General features: G+C 38.3%; 1 protein-coding gene across 1 annotated transcript in view; it reads right to left on the reverse strand.

The window, feature by feature from the left end:
- Nucleotides 1-4,110: 4,110 nt before the first annotated feature.
- The window catches only part of cdkl5 (cyclin dependent kinase like 5), a 35,544-nt gene continuing 18,141 nt past the window's right edge, over nucleotides 4,111-21,513 (reverse strand). Inside the window, exons 4-18 of the mRNA XM_067387220.1 lie at nucleotides 20,549-20,594; nucleotides 19,777-19,913; nucleotides 19,557-19,677; nucleotides 18,139-18,198; nucleotides 17,058-17,148; nucleotides 14,905-15,094; nucleotides 13,150-13,230; nucleotides 12,798-12,964; nucleotides 11,486-12,514; nucleotides 10,928-11,033; nucleotides 10,129-10,234; nucleotides 9,327-9,450; nucleotides 8,628-8,733; nucleotides 5,348-5,563; nucleotides 4,111-4,756 (exon numbers count right to left, since the gene is read on the reverse strand). Of these exons, the coding sequence (XP_067243321.1) occupies nucleotides 4,379-4,756; nucleotides 5,348-5,563; nucleotides 8,628-8,733; nucleotides 9,327-9,450; nucleotides 10,129-10,234; nucleotides 10,928-11,033; nucleotides 11,486-12,514; nucleotides 12,798-12,964; nucleotides 13,150-13,230; nucleotides 14,905-15,094; nucleotides 17,058-17,148; nucleotides 18,139-18,198; nucleotides 19,557-19,677; nucleotides 19,777-19,913; nucleotides 20,549-20,594 (2,958 nt within the window). The 3' untranslated portion in view covers nucleotides 4,111-4,378. The remainder of the gene's footprint in view (nucleotides 4,757-5,347; nucleotides 5,564-8,627; nucleotides 8,734-9,326; nucleotides 9,451-10,128; nucleotides 10,235-10,927; nucleotides 11,034-11,485; nucleotides 12,515-12,797; nucleotides 12,965-13,149; nucleotides 13,231-14,904; nucleotides 15,095-17,057; nucleotides 17,149-18,138; nucleotides 18,199-19,556; nucleotides 19,678-19,776; nucleotides 19,914-20,548; nucleotides 20,595-21,513) is intronic.

The raw sequence follows: 21,513 nt of genomic DNA on the forward strand, positions 1-21,513 counted from the left end.
AACTTTCCGTTTACAGACTCAATCGAATCGGATAGAAGCAGGCCCAGATGGGAACTGCAGACTTTTATCACATTATATGTGGTGATTTTAGGATAGGTAAAAGCATGTTACACATAACAAAAAATACAAGACACTTATTGGTAACTGAAAGGAACATTTAAAAAGTCAAAATCTTAGCAGTGAGGGATGTAAAGAACATTGAAGATCTGCGCGGGCCTGATAGATGTATCCAAAGTGATGGCTGTTGTCTAAATGGAAGTCACATTCTGATTGGTTGGTTGTATTGACAACTGCTGTATATTGTTCATGTCAATCCTGTCAAGCAGAAAGGGTAATACAATTTGGGGATGGACCATGTTCTCAATTCAGCAAACAGGACTGCGAAAACTCAGCAAAACAGTTCAACATATAATTAGGAACAGTCTTAACATTTAAATAAAACAAAAACAGATGTCTTTCTAAGTACATTCTATGACAGACTCAGAAGTCAGTCCACTAAAATAAAGAGAATGACAGATATACATCTGCGAATTCATGGAACAGACAAATTGAATGCTCACATGACAGAATAAACGCTTTTGTTCCTGATAGATTGTAAACCTTTGGCCTTGCAAGACTTCACAATGGCTTTAATTGGCACAACAACTGCTTTAGACACAAAATGTGGCAGTGATTTCAATACTTAAAGGTGGAATAAACATTATGAAATGTCTAAAGTAGAAAAGAGAGACCTGTTTTCAATATCCATGAAAGATGCAAACTGAGCCTTATTTGCATTAAAGGCTTACATTCTTATGCAGACGTAACTGGTAAACTGATAAAAGAGTTAAATACATTACATTCTAAAAGGACACAGCTTTTACTCATTGCCAAGCCAGAGAGAGAGAGAGAAAAAAAAAAGAGAAAACGAACAGCCATACGCAAATGTGAGAGTCAACGAATATTGACTAATTGTCTAATATATTTAATCTATACTCTGGGATGAACCTGAATATTTGTATCGCTGCATTCTACAGCTGACAATGAAAAGTAAATGGGCATCCTCTTTGGATGATAGATGCTACAAGCCAATATAAGACAAGCTGTCTATGGCTATTAAACCATGACAGATGAGTTGTCAGTACCTGCAGGTATACTTCAGTATGGCAGTGAACCAAGAAACACTCAGAAACACCTTCACAATATCCTTCAGCATACATTTAAGGCAGTCAAAACCCTGCTCATTCAGTCATATAAGGTGAATGAAGGTAAAGTGGGACACAATTTGTCAGTGTCATTTTTTTTTTTTTACATTAATATTAGGTTCCAAATGGCTAACAATGTTCAGAAAAATCCACTTCACCTACATTACCGTTCAAAAGTTTGGGGTTGATTGTTTTTGAAAGAAGTCTCTTATGCTTACCAAGGCTGCATTTATTTGATCAAAATACAGTAAAAATAGTAATAATGCAAAATATTATTACAATTTAAAATAAGTTTTCTTTTTTATATATTTTAAAATGTAAGCTGAATTTTCCACAGTTAATTTTTCCATTTCTTATTATTATCAATGTTAAAAACAGTTGTGCTACTTAATATTTTATTATTTTTGTGGAAACCATGATATATTTTTTTCTCTTTTCAGGATTCTTTGTTGAACGGAAAGTTCAAAAGCATTTATTTGAAATAGAAAGAGAACATTATAAATGTCTTTACTGTCACATTTGAGCAATTGAATGCATCCTTGCTGAATAAAAGTATTCATTTCTTTCAAAAAACAACAACTGACCCCAAACTTTAAACCGGTACTGTATATTCACCCTAGCTAGATCACACGACTAACAGGCTCCATTTTGACAAAAATGTTGGTAGACGCAGCCCTTGGGAGATCAGTTTGCTATTTTAACACTTAAAACGAGCTTTCAGAATATTTTAGTACGCTAGTATGGTGGCATGTTTTGCCCTGATCTTCTGTTAGCATGATTCTTTTAAAAGTAAAAAAAAAAAAAGTGACAGTATATAAAAATCAAAACAAAGGAAATTCAGAATCAGTGACATTCTACATGTTTCGTAGTGGGTTAACAAGGCTGGTCATAGATTACCACTCGCAGGCGACCTCACCACAGCTGGCGACAACCAAACTGTTTATCTTAGCAGTCCTAACAGCTGGCTGATGGGAGGATTACCTGGCACCGCGGAGACAGACTGTGCCAACGTACTGCAGATTAAAGGATGTCAGAGCGTTTATGGACAAGGTGTTAATCCAGTAGTGATGGAATCACATTCTAATGCTCAGGAAGGATGAAATACTCTCAAAAGAAAAATCAGCAGACCGCATTACTCAGGAACAAAGTGTTTCATGTCACTAAAAGTAACCTGAAAATACTCAACAAGAAGTTCCAGAAAGTGACTTTCAAACTTTTTGAACGAGCATAGAAAAGATTCACCATCTCTTCCTACAAAAAAAAAAATCAACAGTTGCATGGCAGTTTAACCATGAAAGACAACACAGCAGAACATAACTGAACGTAATGACTGAAAATTATCTACGCATAGCACACTGAAATAGTGCTGAGACAACAGAATCAACAGAGATACAAGAACAGATAAAAAACATGACTTTTTGATGTAAATGCCTATAATCCTAAACAATACTGTATTGACTGTACTTGAATGCGTAACTCGAATATGGATAATCTTAATCCAGTCCTGTGAAAGACAGAGCTCATGTACTGTAGGTAGATAAGGTAGAAGTTTTAATCAAACACCATATCAACACAAACACCTGTGAGAAATGTCTGTTTAAAGTGCACCATTGAAACAATACTATTTCAAAAACCAAACAGAAAAGTTGTTTTCGTAAAAATATTGAAGAACATATTTCACTAGAGTTACTGAAAATGCTCTGTCTCTTTTTTGGGGGGGGGGGGGGGGGGTTATGAGCAACTTCAGTTGTTGAGCAAAGTGCCTGTCATGATAATAAATGTAAATAAATAAAAATGTAATACTCCGAAGCAACTCTATGAAGGATGTTAAATTCACCTCAAAGTCATGCTATATTGCTCTGTTTGCATTGGTATTCAAATGCCAGGAATCCTTAATAATACAGCTATTTTGCATATTTTATATCCATCTAATTTCAATCTGTATTTGTAAAATATAATTTGATGAAATGTAAAGCGAAAGCCTGAATGGAAATGTGCTGCGTTTCAGGGGCCACTCAAAAATCTCACCGCGTCTCCCACCTGCGCTCCCCGCTAACAGATCAATAACTGCATTACGTCTTTGAAACCCTTTTACCAGGTCCCGAGGCAATGCTTTTATCTCTTCAAAAACATGCCGTTAAACGGATTAAAATAAAACCGCCAGTTATTCAGTTTGTTAAACGAATCATGCGCACATGCACCCGAATCCCCGCGAAGCGACCGCTGGAAGTCACGTCAGGACGGAGATACAGACTTGACTCTCACAACCTTGAGCAAAGCTGCTTGTAAACTCTCACTCGTGCCACAGGCAAAGTCACACTTATTCACCAGCTGGTGGGGTCTAGATCGCAGAGGGAGACACGGAGAGGCCCTAGGCCCTCTCTGCTGAAATTCATTATTCACAGGAAATCCAGCTCTTCAGGGATCTGGGCTTTAATGAACTGACGCCAAATACAAGCACTATCTGATCTCAGTGTTTAGGTTAGTATCCCGTTTTGAATGCCAAGCTCATGGGAAACAATGTAAGACACCGGCTACAGGTAAAGTGAGACAAATAGCCATCATGGGACGTTGATTTAATGGTCTCGCAATGAAAGTAACACCGAACCTGTTTAGGAAGCATCAGTTGTCTGTTTTATATAGGGATGATTCAATAACCTGCAGTATGAGTGTGAAATATAGACCTAATCTGCACTGAGAATTCATATCAGAAAACAATGCTCGATAAAGAGAGGAAAATAATTCAGAAACAATAAGTACTTTTGTTACCACCATAAAATGCACTCTGTACATTATAACTATTAACACACCAATAATTCATTAAATAATCTCCATGAAATATAGAATTATTACACATTAAATATTTATACATTCTCGTGTATAAACTAAAGCTCTTACAATTCCACAGATTTTTTTTTGTGTCCCCATCCCTAAGTTTCCATATACAAATACATAGATTCATATCATCGTCAATAAGATATATTCAACAGAAAACTGAACCCAGATGTAATGAACAATAATACAAATTCTATCAAATGTGGATGCTTTAAAAAACAAATCTGAGACATAACTATTGCCACCTTCTGGCCAGAAGTGGCATTGTGTACCACTGTATGAACAATAGCATTCCATAGGTAGCCAGGAAGGAAAAGGAGAAACCAAGTACACTAGAGGCCACAAGGGGTCCTCCTCCTCTAAAGAGCCGTTTCTTTCAGATCGTTGAGGTTCGGCATTCTCGCGCGAGCGGCTCTGGTAAAGCCGATACCGTTCTGCCCACCTTTGTTTGCCAATTGGTCTGGGTACGGTGCGCCCTCGGCCCGATTCAGAGCGGAGACGTGCCAGCTGGACTCGATCTGCCCTGGCAAAGGGTAGTTGTGGGGTTTGCGGCTCTTGGTATTGGGGGTGACGCTGCCTGCTGGGTGCCCTCTGACCTCGTTCAGGTTCCCTTTGGTAGGGGGGTTGGGAATGGGCTGGAAGCGCAGTTCTGCCGAGCGATCGGGAGGTGGGGGCTGATTGGACGTAGCAGGAGAGGAGAGGTGTAGGAGCTTCCGCAGGGATTTCAGAGGCTGGTTCTGAAACGGGGAAGCAAGATTAAAAATTCAAGTCTGTGTGTTTGGGTTTGCAATCATAAAAAAGATCAGGGAAGTTAATGGATACACATATTCAGCAAGGATGCATTAAAAGATTAGTTCACTTCAGAATTAAAATTTCCTGATAATTTACTCATCTCCATGTCATCCAAGATGTTTTTGTCTTTCTTACTTCAGTCGAAAAGAAATTAAGGTTTTTGAGGAAAACATTCCTGGATTTTTCTTCATATAGTGGACTTTCACAGCTGCCAACAGTTTGAAGGTCCAAATTGCAGTTTAAATGCAGCTTCAAAGGGCTCTACGTGATCACAGCCGAGGAATAAGCTAGTGCAAGACGAGCATTTATAGTGAAAAAGTATATAAATTATTATTATTTTTTTTAGAAAATGACCATCGTTTCACTAGGTAATACCCTTATTCCTCAGCTGGGATCGTGTAGAGCCCTCCAGTTTGAACTGTTGAAGTCCACTATATGGAAAAAATCATGGAATGTTTTTCTGAAAAACCCCACACTTTTGAACAGCAAGAACAAACAAACTATTTTACTATCAGATGGTCTGAAGTTTTTCTTACCTGAGGCTGCACATCTGGTTGCTTTTCGGGCGGCCAAGTGTTGTCCCTGTCACGATCGCGATCCCTCTCGCGGTTTCGATCCCGATCGCGCTCCCTGTCCCTTTCCAGGTCACGTTCCCGGTCGCGATCTCGGTTGCGGTGTCGACTGCTGTGATGAGACGAAGATTTGACTGGTCTCTGTATCACTAGCTGCTCCTGCTGGGCCTCACTAGGAACCTGGCACACAGATCAAACCACAAAACCAGTGAAATCACCTGAACGTTGGGATTTATGTACAATTTCTGCCTCTCCCAACAAAAATTCACCCATAATCACGTGCATTAGGCCAGAAGACTGGAAACGTTCCAGAATACAGCCCTGCGAACCAGCTCACAGCCTCCATTTGTTTATGACAGAAATAATTTAAGAATTAAAAAAGGATTTAATTCCAATGACCAGCTGTTTCTGGAGAAGATGGATTATTGAAGATAGATAAAGAGCTGAGTGTTTCGGGACGTGTCCAGTTTCTGACCTTTGTACCAAAATGTGCAAGTGTTTTTAAGTGTGTGTGTGTACAGAAGACAGAGTTTGTATGTTTGAAGACATTTTTGACCACTTCTCCTACTCTCTCTCAGGTTCGGAGAATGGTAGATGAGAAAACGTGCATCCTCTTTGAGCAGGCGCTGCTAAAGACGGTCATGAGGTCTAACATGCATCTAACAGAACACATGCTGATGCTTTTGCGATGCTAGCAGTAACCTAAGCGATGATGTGTAAAACACACAGTACCAGATCTGTTACTTCAACAACTAAAAGACAAATTTCTTTACCTAACGTGGTCTGAAATTCATTATCAATGATTCACTATGTAAGACAACATGGAATATTAAACTGAGGTTGTCTGTGCCGCCAGCTTTTGAGCCCATAAATTAAATGCGTGTGGTGTGTGCAAAGATGAATTAGGCTTATTTAGGTTTTGGCTGTAAATTAAAATTGAATATATTAATTTACACATTAGCACAATTAATTATGTAAAAATAACACGAAAGAACAAATTATTTTTGGTGATTTTCTACAATTTACTCATCTGACACATTAATTGTATTTTCATTCGTACCTTTTTTAGGGAAAAAGCCCTAGAATGAAACTATATTTATTGAGGCAGATGTGCATATATATATATATATATATTATATATATATATATATATATATTATAAAATATATACTATAAAATATATACATTGCCCAGCCAAAAAAAAGTCACTGTTTGGATTTTAATAGGCAAATACTTAAGAGTCTATGGATGGGTCATTATTACAGTGATTATTATGTTTCTAGCATGTTATATGTTTGTCAATGGTTCTTTTAACCCTTAAAGATGGAGTGTGTAGCTTTTCATTTCTTAAACAACCATGTATCAAGATGTATTATGGCCATATTCCAGGATGACAATGTCAAGATTCATCAGGCTCAAATTGTGAAAGAACTCTTGGGAGGGAACATGAAGAATCATTTTCACGCATGAATTGGCACGGACCTTAACCTCGGTGTAAGTTTTTGCCATGTGCTGAAGTAGACTTTACAGAGTGCTCACCTCTTGCATTGTCAATACAAGATCTTGACCAAAAAATGATGCACATCTCTATGGAAATAAATGTTGTGATGTTATTTCCATCAAGAGGTGCATCAATTTTTGGTCAAGATCTTGTATTGACAATGCAAGAGGTGAGCACTCTGTAAAGTCTACTCCAGCACTCCCCAGAGACTTTCTGTGAAATTAAGGTGTGGACTCAGAGGTGCCAATTCATGTGTGAAAATGATTCTTCATGCTCTCTGAACCATTCTTTCACAATTTTAACCCTGGTGAATTTTGACATCCTGGAATATGGCCATGATGTGTCTTCCTACATGGTTGTTTAAGAAATGAAAAGCTACACACTCCATCTTTAAGGGTTAAAAGAACCATTGCTAAACATATACCATGCTAGAAACATAATAATCAATGTAATAATGATTCTTTCATAGATTCTTAAGTATTTGCCTATTAAAATCCAAACAGCAACTTTTCACATAAATAAAAAATCAGCCTATAGACTGAACAGGTAATACACATGTGCATGACGTCACAGTTTTCAGAAATTCACGTTTTTGCAGTTTACACGAAGACGATAAAGGTATTGTTTTCAAAAACTTGCTCTTTGAATCTTGTTTACAAAAGTTTGCATTTTCAGACCCCCCAAACATTGTTGGCCAAATGAACGGCCAAAACATAAAAAGTTTTCCGTTTTTAGTTGAAAACAGTGTTGTGTAAACAGCCCTTTAGATTTACCCACAATTTTTGAAACTGCATCTATCTAGAAGTTGCTAGAATGAAAATACACATTAACATAGATCTGGACCTGATGTTTTACTTGTTAAAAAAATGGCTCTGGAAAAAAAAATAAAAAAAATGACAAAAAGACATCCAGTCATAGAACACCTACACATTTAGCATGACATGCAATGGAGATGTTTATTTGGTAGAGCGGCGCGGTTTTATGAGAGCAATACCATGGGCTGCGGGACAACAGGGAGCACTTTGACAGAAGAGTTATGCTTTAAGCTATTCTTTGAGTTAAAGAGGGGGAAAAGGCTTTTCTTGATGCTCGGGTTCCTTCCCGCGTTGCCGTCCGTCTGCAATATAAGACGCACAAAACCCCAGTGGCTCATTCTATTAACACCAAACATCTTTTGTTGTTGAATACAGCAGATGAACATACGGTCCTCTGGCTCAATATTTGTGGACAGAGCACAGTAGAGGCAGATTCTGCCACACACATGCTGCTCGGGTCTGTAATGGTCTCCATATGGCTATTATGGGGAAATACTACTGAAGGCACTGAACTGCACTGAGAGTCATGTTGGTTGGATTCTGTTGGGCATTAATTGGACAATGGAACAAGTGGACGGCCTCCTTTTTGGGATGATACGCCCACTTCACCTTCCTTTTCACACTGAACGCTAAAAGGGTAAAGGTTGTCTATCAATTTAAGCCATAAAGGGAGACAGTATTCCTCTATCTTATACTACTACCTTGTGTATAACATACATCATTTAAGTTCAATGACTAGCAGACAGACATACACAAACAGCAGCTAAGCAACACGTATACATGTGAAATAATAATAATTAAAAAAAATGCACACACAAAAAAGGTCTCCTGGCTAAAGCATTACTCTCTCCTTACTGCATTTGATAAAATTTTTGACAGTTGAAAAAGAGAAATGTAATGAGTAAATGAATGAATGGGACATTCTTACCGGCTGTGACTTCTTCTTTTTCTTCTTTATGGCTCGAAAGAAACCTTGTTTTTCTTTTTGTTTAGGGACCTCGGGTGGGTTCATGACCATGGCCTCTGAATTATTCCTAGAAATGAAATCATTAAAAGTTGAATCTCACAAAGAAATGCAAAGAGCTCTGGGTCAAACTTCAAAAAAATAAATAAATAAAATAAATGAAATAATAAAATAAAATGCACATAGAAAAGCACATCCCTGTCTAAATTTTCAAATAAAAATGTCATTGTAATACAGACATGAAAATCCAGACTTTTTTTTTTTTTAAAGCATTTTTTGTTCATGTGTTTGTTGGTGAAATAGACATGTTTTTGATGTCTATTTTAAGACTGACCCTATTACATAAGAAATGAACAGCCATATTATCTGAGAACTGGATTATGAAAGCAAATCAATAAAAACACACTAAAATTATAATACATTTCTGCCTATGACCAGGTTTGTTGAATTTAGAAAGAATGCGAAGTGGGCATGCTTTATTATTTTCTGCACCCACTACATATTTTTACCTTGATTTTCTAGTTTTTTATTTGAAACCAAATATTTAATGTGGTCACTTCCAGCTTATCAAAGTATTTCATCTAACAGTGGATGTATATGGGCACAGACTGATTTATTTGTCTCGATTGAGGGTGTGCTGCCTCAACAAGCGTGTGTGCTCACCAGGGGTCAAAATTGGTCTGACGTTTAGGGTGGTTCGTCATGGCTGTGCTTTCTGCCGCCACCGCTGGTACTCGGCTCTGTCCGGCGCTTTCATGGAACGAGTTGTCAGGTCGAGGAGAGGGGACTGCACAAAAGGACAGAACAAATAAAAGCTAGAATCAGTGCTTAACTCAAATATTATTATTACACAAATAAATAAATACATACATACACTAGCGTTCAAAAGTTTGGGGTGAGTTTTTATTATTATTAAGAAATTAATACTTTTATTCAGGTAGGACACATTAATTTAAACAAAATGCTGTACTTTTGAAAAAAAAAAAAAAATGTATAATGGTTTTTACAAAAGTACAGCTGTTTTCAACAATAATAATATAAAAATGTTTCTTAAGCACCAAACCAGCATATTAGAATGACTTCTGCATGACTGGAGTAATAATGCTGAAAATTCGTCTTTGCCATCACAGGAATATATTACATTTTAAAAAAGAAAACAGTTATTTTAAATTGTCATGATATTTCAAAATATTACTGTTTTTAACTAATCTTTGGTCACATAAATGAGTCAAAAAAATTTTTTTTTTTTTTTTTTAATTCTTACTGACTCTAAACTTTTAAACCATTGTGTACATAAAAATTTAAAGTTTTTTAGTTAGGAACAAAACAGCACACCAGAATCCCATCCTAACACCCCAACATATGCTTTTCAAAACAGTAGTCAGGCATGGTATTTTAAGAATGATCAAAATGCAGAGATTAAAACAACAACTTAGCATCTTGTTTCAGTTAATTTTTAGGGTACCTCTGTAAAAGCTTCCCACTCTACGAGGCATCGAGTCACTGTAGATGATTCTGTTCTCCTTGGACGAGGTTCCATCCTCCATATGAGTGTCATGGTACATCCCAGCCTGAGTTACAAGAGGATGGTCACACTACAGGACAGTATGAGACTGTAGTTCCTACAACTTTCTGTACATAGTGTTTTACTGTAACTGAATATTTGCTTGGGGAAAAAGGAATGATTAAGAAAAAAGAAACAGAGGTTAAATGGATAGTTCACTCAAAATTGAAATTTTTTTGTCATCATTTACTCACTTTCATATCATTCTAAAAACTTTCTTTCTCCGATGGAACACAGAAGCAAAGACTTTTGGCTTTGGAATTTCAGTTTATTCCACTATTGTAAGGCATGGAAAATATGCTGTATATATATGCCATATGAGTCACTTTTTAATTCTGTTTCCTTTCTGAAGCTTGAACGATTATTTCCCTACATTGCAATTGCATGACAGAAAAAAGAAAGTCAAATTTAGAACAACATGATGGTGCGTTAATAATGACAAAATTTTTATTTTTTTATGTGTGAACTGTCCCTTTAATTGAGAACCTAGGTATTTAATGCTGAAGACAGGAGCTAGCAGTTAATGTAGTGACATGAACATTTACAAAACATCCATATCAATGGTCTGAAAGCTAAATGTGATTTGCTTTTATGATCAATGCATTAAAAAAAAACAAAAAAACAAAGCGGCATGAAAAACAATAGCATCTTGTGAGAGTGTGAATGGATGCGTTCTGAGGGTCCTGTTGAGACCTCGGACCTCGTTTTTTGGGCGTTGTGAGTGGAAGGAAGCTGTGTTGTCCCTCGTAGAATCTTTAATCGGGGGGCGAGAATGAGGCTTCTCTTTGGGAGACTGGTCATTCTGCAGACATAAACACACAGCAAAATAAGCAGACACTGGGAGACACTGGGAGTGTGCATGTAATAATCAGATAGAATGAAACAAAATGCATGAATGCAGGATGCAGCAGAGCCGTATCTTAAATTAGATCACATCCACACACGCAAACATATCACAATCGAATCTCCTGAAATTATTATGGCGAACAAGCCCTTTTTGTATTATTGCTGTTTGCGAACGGTAGAGAAAATTTGGGAAAAAGTAATATCAGACAAAGATGGACACATAGATAAGAGAGTATCCTCAAATGCTAATCAAAGGAACCAACAGAGATTAGCATTTTAGCGAGATCAACGCCTAATACACCACAGGACACGGAGATAAAACGAGAGCAGGTCACTGACCCTGCTCAGATCTTGCGTGAGTTCTTCTCGGGAGGAACTGGTGTTGTGGCGTGGGAGTGTGCGATGCTGGAGCTGCGGCGAGAGGAGCTGTAGGCTGCTGGCACGCGTTGGCACTCCCTGCCCGACCACCAAATTTGTCTCCTGGCCGTGCGGCCGGTGTCGCTCTCTACGCACGTACATGGAGTGGCGATGAGGTCGCTGCTGCGAGGAGAACGGGCTGGTGTAGCCGAGACCATAAGGATAGGATTCATGTGGTGAGGGCAGATTGTGTGGATGGCCCCCTGCTCCTGCGGCCCTGCTTGGGTCCAGAGTGTCAGAAGCCTTCGGTTCATCCGGCGTCTTTTTCCGTCCCGAAGAACGTCGTGAGTCTAGAGTACCCCCTTCTAGGCGCGTGTTCCCTCGGCCACTAGGGCTGTGGCCCTGCCGCTCCGCTCCAGCGTGCCGTTCACCTCTGGGGCTGCCAGGAGCCGCGTTTAGATCTAGACAGCTGGACGGGAAGTAGCGGGAACCTGAGCCCGATCCCACCATGGGATCGTCCAGGTGGAGTCGTGTCTCTGCGAGATTGTTCACGGACTTGGCATCATTCAGCGCCCCATGACTCTTGGACAGGCTGAGGAAAGACGAGGAGCTTTTGGAGGAGGACGTAGAAGGCATGGATCCGTGCGAGGATTCCATGTAGTTATGGCGACTGTGCTTGTCCCCAGACTGCAGCGTGCTGGTCTTCCCTTCCAGGAAGGATGAGTGGCGGCCTGATTTGGACGACTTGAGGTACTTGCCTGTAGAGGTGTCCCCTCCTACAGTGGCACCTCCAACTTTAGGCCCCAGGTTGAAATCAAACTCAGTCTTTCCCTTCGAGTCTTTAGGGCTGAGGAGGTGCGGAAGGTTGTTGTTGGCCAGATCTTTGCTGCAAGAGGCTGAGCGGCTCAGGGTCTGGGCCTGGTAGCTCTTGGGGTGTAGCGTGGGACTCAGGGTGGATGAGGTTGGCATGTTGCTGCCGTTCAAGAAGCTGTCGGTGCTCCGGTGGAGGTCCTCATGGCGTGGGAGAGACGAGCAGTCCTTGCTGTTAGCGCGCCGGTGACCTGAACTCTTACTGCCGTGGCTCCTATAGGGATAAACACGAAATGTTTATATTCTGGACATTCTTTTAACCAAAATCAAGAGTTGCATCCTGGGGTGATTTTTAAATGATATTGAAGGAGTGCAGTACCATTGGGTGGTAGGTCTTTCTGTCTTGCCTTCATAATATCTCGTCCCTACTTACTTTCTTACTTGGGAAACATGTTATGAAACAATCATCATTTTGACAATTGCATATGCTGCCTCTATTTGCACGAAAATAACACATCTCACCTTTAACCTAGTGTATAGAAGTAGCAATTACTGACCGGCTGGGTATGGTGTTGTCTCCGTGGTATGGTTTTCTCTTCGAGGAGCGAGGTGGGGTGGGTGATGGGGCAGCTGGCCGCTCCGGCCCTCTCAGACCCTGAAACACTGGGTGGTTCAGACACTGTTCTGTCAGAAAGCGTTCGGTGGGGTTCAGGCACAGCAGGTTCTGATACAGTGAAAAGAGAATGAGGAGAGGCATGCCACAGTAGAACAATAAAAACCCATTCAAAGTCAGTCTTAAATAACACTTTGCACTTGGGGGTAGTATGACATCTGCAGTTAATTTTAAAATAAATCCACACCAAATAGACCACAACCATGTTCTCTAATGAGTGTTGCAGACTGCATTACCTTCATTAAATCCAACATGAGTCCATTGATAATGCCAAGGTACCTTCTATCAAGCGTCTGAGGATGACTTACAGAAGGAAACTGTCACAAAAACACATACATACATAGTTAAATGCAGACAGAGGGAGAACTAAAGAATAGAGCAGAAGAATTGCATATATCATTACAAATATGGAATACTTTGGTTAAATGCATTGAGCGGTGAAATTCTACTAACTATAAGTAACTTTTCAACTGCATGTCAAATAACTCATTAGAGTATTAGTAGACTGTAGTAGAGCCCGGGACACACCAAGGTGACGATTGGCCGTTGGGCAATGTCAGACCATGTCGGCCGACTAAGTTTTCCCGGTGTGTTCTGCACTGTTGGCTCTAGTCGGACCCCGACAGACCAACACCGATTCTATGTGTTAAAAAACTGACTTCGCTGTTGAAGCACGAGAATAATAGCAAAACAATGAGCAAACAAGTCAAGGTGGTACAGACAGAAGGCTGTTCTAATTTTACACCATGTACCTGAGTGTTCCTGGGTGAATGTTTAATATTAACGTGAGCCGAGTGGAATATAGAAAGTGATCAGAATTAATGTTGTTTACGGTTTGTATTTCTGCAGCCTGCAGTGCCAGTGTTGTGCCGAATTTCGACCCCTGCCAGATTATTACCCCCCTAGTATTGGTAGGTTTAGGAGTAGGGAAAGGGGTTAGGATTAGGTGTGGGATTAAGATTAGGCAATCAGGTAGCAACTTCAACAAGGGCGGTAATAATTAATTTGGCAGGGGGTCAAAATTCAGCACAACACGGGTCTCCCTTTCTGAACAATATACAGCGGTATATATAGCTGTCTCCTTACATGCAGGTGCAGGACGCAACAGTCGACTGTAGTGCAGTTTTTTTGCCCCGGCCGATGCAGGTGATGCAAGGTGAAAGCACAGTCTGCATTTATCAGTGCTAGTTCTTTGGCGTCGATTTAGTGTGTCCCTACCTTTAGGTTAAGGTTAGGTGTTAGGGTTCGGGTTAGTAGGATAAGTTGACATGTAGTTGTAAAGTTACTTATATTTAGTTTAATGTCTGTTGGGGGAGCATCAAAATAAAGTTTAAGCAGATATTAAGCATACAGTATACTAATGCTCTAATGAGAGTTAGTTGATATGTACTTATAGTTAGTAGGGTGTCTAAAGTGGACCATCAAAATAAAGCCTTACCTTTAAATACACTGCATGGCAACATACCAATTATAGGCTGACTTTCTTTAATGGGCTAGATTTCTTATCTTTAAGCTAATCTACAAGTAAGATAAAAGAAATTAAACTTTTATATTCATCCATTTATAAGCAGCAAGGTAATTAGCTAGATAATATATAGTCAGCTAGTCTTTACTGAAAAATAAATGCCTACAGGGTGAAAATTAATTGAAAATATGGCGAAGAAAAGAAAAGGTCTAGCATAATTTATTCTATGATCACAAAACATAATTTAAAATGTGACTTGAGTCTCGAAAAATGTCCAAATACTTTTTGAGGGTATGTACTGCATGTGTGAGTCTATGTGCATGTGTGTGAATATTATGTACTGTGATCAGCCCTGTCAAGGCAAAGCCAGTTGTGTTTCACACTGGCACACAGCGATACATGAGTCATAGGCAGCCACTTATTCAGAATACTGGGATCCGTGCCATAGGAAAGGAGAGGAGAGAAGAGGCGAGGAGAGGAAAACGCAGAACAGGACAGAGGAGTGAATCAGAAGACAGGTCCTTACTCTTAGTCCGGCGAAACGAGGGTTGTTGTAGAACAGCTTCATCTGCTCTGGTGGTAAGGGGCCCAACACCTTTTGAATGGTGAAGAGCTGGTCGATTTCACTCTCGCCTGGAAACAGGGGCTGCCCATCACTCAGTTCTCCCAAAATACACCCCACTGACCACATGTCCACCGCCTTCCCATATGGAGCTCTGCGAGAGCCAAGAAGACAAATATAAGTCAAGCAATGACCTTCATTTGAGTTTTCCATTTCCTTATCGATAATTTTTATTTCAAATACACATCGTTTAAACATTCAAGCTGTTTAAACAACTATATTAGTAAAGTAGTTTGATTGTTTTTGTCTTTCATTGACAGACACAAGACAAAAAACAGTTTTCTTAAGAAAACGTACAGTGCTTGCCCTTGGAAAAGCTGCTGTCACCAGAGCAGAGAGGTGAAGGTGGTTGCCAGGGTGTTTCTATGCAGTTGTTATGGCATTTAGAGGGGCATTTTTTAGCATGTTGCTTTGTGGTTGCTAAGATGTTCAGAGTGGTTTCTTTTTTTTAAGCATTTTTTTTAAATGTTGCTTTGTAGTTGTTAATGTGTTCTGGGTGGTTTCTAAGGTGTTGCTATGCAGTTGCTATGATGTTGGGTGGTTTCTATATAGGGTTTTGCTAGAGTGTTCAGGGTTGTTTTTATGGTGTTACTAGTATTTTCTGTGTGGTTTCTATTGGGTGTTGCTATTTGGTTGCTTTGATGTTCAGAGGTTTTTTAGCATGTTTTGTGGTTGCTAAGTTGTTCAGAGTGGTTTCTTTTTTTTTAAGCATTTTTTTTAAATGTTGCTTTGTAGTTGTTAATGTGTTCTGGGTGGTTTCTAAGGTGTTGCTATGCAGTTGCTATGATGTTCCAAAGATTTTTTTTTTTTTTTTTTTTTTGATTTTTTTTAGAATAATGCTTTGTGATTGCTGAGGAGATCTGATGGGTTGCTAGAGAGATGATTGCTTACTGGCCCAAGACAAAAGAGCCCACACCAAGTCACTATAATGTTCTCAACAGGGCCGTATTACAGAAATTTCCTATTTTAATTCTTGACTTAAAATTTGAAAAGGTTCTGCATCCTAAGTGAATAGGATAGCATTCTAACTTGATGTTTCTGTAATACAGTTTCCCTAAATATAGCTCCTTCAAAGTAAAGGACCATTTAGACCAAGAACGATAACTTTAAAGATGACCATTACAGCGTCCACACCAACACACAATATTGTTCTGTTTATTATAAGCACATGCTGCAGTTATGTTTTCTGGTAATTGAAATGCTTGCACTCTTTAAAGCAGGATGGATTCTGATTGGCTGTCAATGTTTTTATTGTTTATCAGATGGGAAAAAAAATCCTTGTGAAAGTGATTCCAATTATATTGTTTCTCTGTGCCGTTATTGTTATAGTTGTGATGTGGACTCTGCTATTTATAAAATGATATCTTTATCGATATTGTCCTTGGTGTGAAAGGGGCCTTTGGTCTAAAAAACACCTGTTTTATCATCTGAAGTGCAAAAATCATAAATCTGATTGCTTAGAAAAGTAATAGCAATACTTTTCAAAGCTGCACATTCATGTCTGTAGCGTCTGTAGATTTACACACCAAAGTGTCATGCTTAGAGTTAAGGTTTTGTTCAAATCCCTAACTCTAAGTTTGAACAATGGCACCCTTAATAATGAAAGAGGGATGAGGAGAGATGCATGCAGAGACAGAGGCAGATAGATAGACATAACACTGAGACACAGATCTTTGCACTAACACACAGCAAGAGGGAGGGAGAGAATATTTGTGTGGGTGGAATTTAAATGGTGAGAGTTTCAAAAAATGTTCCACTGCATTCATCTAGTCTAGTGGCACACACTAGAAAATAACGCTTCAATGGAGACAAGGACAAATAATCATGCACCTCACTCCTGATGTCACATCTAATGGATATATCAAATCAACATTTTTAAAAAGGATGTGCCCTCAATGCATATTAGCACTTGTGTTTGAGGAGGATTTGATTTTTTCATGCCTTTTGGCTTTACAGAAAAGATTATTTTTCATTTTTCAGATATTATGTCTCTGGAAACAAGGTGTACTAGAAATCCCCTTGAAAATAGAGCAGGAAGTACATATATCAGGACTTACCCCAGGAGCAGTTCAGGTGAGCGGTACCACCTGGTCGCCACATACTCAGTGTAGTTAGCATCGCTGCCTTCCGAGAGATTGCGGGCAAAGCCTAGAGGGGATGACCAGCCCGGATAGACAGATGAAGGGAAAGAGGAAAGCGAAAAGGTATTTGGCATGAGCAAGACTGCGCACAACATTCAGAGATCTTAATTAATCTTGCCATATTCTTCCCTCTAAAAATAAAAGTCTGTAGAGTGAGTCATTCTCAATTTCCATGGCATTCGGTGTGGAGGCAAAATTTAACCCTGAGTGAATAATATATACATTCCATCAGGAGCAGAACCTGGCGGCTGGGAAGTACAATATGTGATTTATCAGGTATGGAGATGACAGCCTGTGTTTTGATTGTATCTTCTAGATTCACAATACTACCAGCCAGTGCTGGGGAAGCTTCTTTGAAGCTGATTATCAAGCTACAAGCTACTCATAATTTAAATTACAGTCAAGTTATCATTTTGAAAAAACAGAGTATTTAACTATATTGAAGCTGCTGGGCAAGTTCAAAGTTATTTCAGGAGATAATATTGCTAATACATAAAATATATAATTACATTTATAATTATTCTAAAAAATATATTCATATAATGTGTCTATATTGTTAATTAATATAATTATATCACCTTAATTTATAATTCACAATCTGCACTACTCTTTAAAAAAAAAAGAAAAATGGAAAAGATAGTTACAACTGAATAAGTTACTCCCCAACACTGCTAACAATGTCCTTTTCTGTGATAAGAGTGGATATTTCAGTTGTCTTCCATTTCAGTCTATGAAATCATATATCTGGGACGACCCAAAATCAACTTAAAATTTGCATTACAGAGAATAAGCCCTTTCACTAAAACCTTTCCATACTGTGTGATTTGGACTTTAATTCCCTTCCACTCAAATCCAATTTCAGATCTTTTTTTTTGTTTTTAGACGTCACACCGGGACTCATGACGCCTGGAAAGGAGACCGAGCATTCAGCGAGAGAGATCAGTGTGAATATGGGGGTGGCGGGTCCTGAATCAGACGAGTGAAAGCCTCTGCTCACCAAAATCACACAGCTTCAGGATATCATTGGCGCTGATGAGGAGATTTTCAGGCTTGATATCTGCAGATTAAATAAAAAGGATGGATATTTTCTTAGTAAGCTCAATTTGTGTTCACGACTCCATTTTGTACACAAAGATTACACAAGCAATAAATAAGAAATGTTGAAAATGACATAAAATAAAGCCATGACAGATCTTATCATATTTGATTCCTAATGATCTTTAAATCCCAACTTCCTTAAATACTTCAATAAATTACAAAGAGAACTTCATAACAGAAAAACCCACATACTAACATTAAAAAACACACACATATACAATTTGTAAATTTTAAAAATCTATTTAATCTATCTATGCTATCTATACAGGGGCGTAGTTTGTGTTTGGGGGATGGGGGGGAGGTAACCCCCCAATATTTAAATCCATCAGTTATAACCCCCCCAATATTTCAACATGAAAATCACAGTAGATCTATACTAACATATGTATAATTCATTTATTTTGTAACAATAAAAAAAATTACCCCCCTTCCAATGAACCGATTGGTAACACCCAACCAATGCACCAAAAAATGAAGAGAACCATTGCCCAGCCGACTATATTAAACTTCTGTTCAAAGAGGGACGTTAAAAAGAATAAAGCATGTACTGAGAAGGAGGTATGAAAACATTGTAATAGCTAAGTACACTCCACATATATTTTAACTAGCTAATCCATTGCAATTTAGCCATAACTATCAGTGTAACTGTAACCAATTACTAAAACAGCAGTCTATTTTGTTACTTCATTTTTCAATAGCATCTTATCAATGACAAAAGTATGCACATTGGTGTTTGTTTTCTTCCTTAATTATCTATTTGAACGAATTGGCTTGAATGAACGATTTAAGTAGTTCACTCATTAAAACGTTGAATCGCTGCCACCTACTGGCGGTTTCAAATTATAACAATTTCTTTCTTTTTAGAATCACTCCGTTATGTTAGAATTTGATGAATGGTTATACATAAATTGCATAAAGTTATGATTGATAGATTGATAGATAGATAGATAGATAGATAGATAGATAGATAGATAGATAGATAGATAGATAGATAGATAGATAGATAGATAGATAGATAGATAGATAGATAGATAGATAGATAGATAGATAGATAGATAGATAGATAGATAGAGAATAAATAAATTATCCAATAACGCTACACATAAAACAGATTTTTTTTAAATTAAAAAAATAATAACAGGCAGCATACCAACGCTCAACCCCCCCAATGTTGAAACCAAATCTACGCCCTTGTATCTATATATGCATTTTTATGTTTTTAAAAGGTACAAAGTACAAGTTACCTTTAATATAGTGTCAAATAAATGAATATAAGATAAATTAAGAAATCTATAAACAATACAGAGATTGGCATACCCCTGTGAACAATCTCATTCTTGTGGCACCAGTGAATAGCTTTGATCAGCTGAAAGATGTAGCTTCGTACTTTATCAGGTGGCGCACCATTGGGCAATTCCTCCAACAACTCAAGCATATTCTGAAATATATAGCAACACACAACACATCATTATCATCATGTCATTTGAACTACAATTCAGACAAGGTATGAAAGTAAAAAAGTCTGTTTTGAGCTGACCTTCTCCACATATTCAAACACTAGATAGAGTTTTCCCCGTCGACGAAAAGCCTCTTTCAGTTCTACAATGTTGTCTTGCTTCAGCGTACGGAGCATCTTGAGCTCTCGTAACGTCGTCTCTTTAACTTCCTCATTCTCTGCGGGAACACAAGGGGGTTAGGCAAGATTGAGAAGGGGCTAGAGTTTTCTAGAGTAAAATAAATGTGCTATAGAGCTCTCAAAGGAAGGTGACATTATAAAAAGGCACTTCACACAAATAGTGTACACTTTGGGGTGCCATTACCTTTTTAAAGTATTCTCATGTCTTTTTGTTGTGAAAATTAGATAAACTATCATTAAACTAGCCTAGCATGAAAAGAGCAAATGTCTATTCCCTTTTAAAATGATGACATCAATTGGATCCTTTCTACAGCCTGATGGGAAGACAATCTCATGCCACTTCCTTGAAAGCTCAACAATTATTTCTATAAAATATAAATATCAATTTAATCCAATTCAGTTACTTTTTTAAGTTTTTATTCCATGCTGTTTTCTATAAAATAAAAATCACAGAAATCAGGTTTAAAATTGTATTTATATTTTGTAAATAGAAAAATTCAATCATGGTGTAAAGCGTATATACTGAATAACAGGCACTTGGAGTCTGCGATAAATAATGTAAATTAAACTTTATGTCATGGTAACCATGAGAGAGTTATAGTTCATTTCAAAGTCTCCAACCAGTAAATTACGTGGATGAAAAAGCAAGCAATTGGTTGTAGCAGTCTTTTACCTTCACTGTCCTTGAACTTCTTAATGGCCACAAGCTCTTTTGTCTCCTGCAAACCAGATATGTAAATCAGTTTGAGCGCTTTCTCAAACACAAGCTTTATTTGCAAGCTGTTAATGGACTCAATATGTAAAACAAACAACTGAGAGTTGCACAAAAGAACTGAACCTTAGACGAACCACTTCCCGGCTGTATCAAATAAGCCACAAAGGGGTATTTTTCATGACAAAGCCCCTGACAATGCTTCCGCTAAATGGAACAATGTGCCCGTTTTCAAAGAATAGATAATAATTTTATATTAGGATGTCTAATTATTAGGCGGAAGTATTGCATGCACATATTTAGCCATGTGTTCAGCAGCCCATGTGGTGGAGAAATGTTCACCCACTGTCAGTCACACAGAGTCCCTGTCATCTGTGGTGTTGGACGGAGCCTCTTTTGCCTATCTTTGTCATTCAGAGCACTCAATTTGCACTACAGCGCCCTTCACAGTGAAAGCATTAGCGGTATGATCACGCTAGCTGCTAAAACCCATCCATTTATCACAATTCTACACAGTAAACACTCACTCAGGAGAAATTCCAGCCAGTATTATAGACTTTAGTGCCCAGATAAATGGATATTAAACCATTATTCTTCTGGAGTCTGTATTTTCTGTTGCCTGTGTATTTCAAAAGCAGTATAACTGACAGCAGCTAACAAGTCTGATATAAAGAGAAACATCTAAATTGAGAGAATTATTTGGCATAGCTACAGTGTCACAGAAGGGTTGTGCAATACAAGAAACACATTCTATTCAACATGTTCAACAAAAAAGTACCATGGTTTTACCATGTTTTTGAACATGTACCAAGGTTATTCAATGGTACTCTTTGAAATACTTAAGAGGGCCATGTAAATACCATTACATGTGAATATGGTATTCAACTAGTATTATGGTATAACCATGTTTTTTCACATGTCCCATA

The sequence above is a fragment of the Chanodichthys erythropterus genome, chromosome 6, assembly GCF_024489055.1.
Source record: "Chanodichthys erythropterus isolate Z2021 chromosome 6, ASM2448905v1, whole genome shotgun sequence".
Classification (NCBI taxonomy): domain Eukaryota; kingdom Metazoa; phylum Chordata; class Actinopteri; order Cypriniformes; family Xenocyprididae; genus Chanodichthys; species Chanodichthys erythropterus.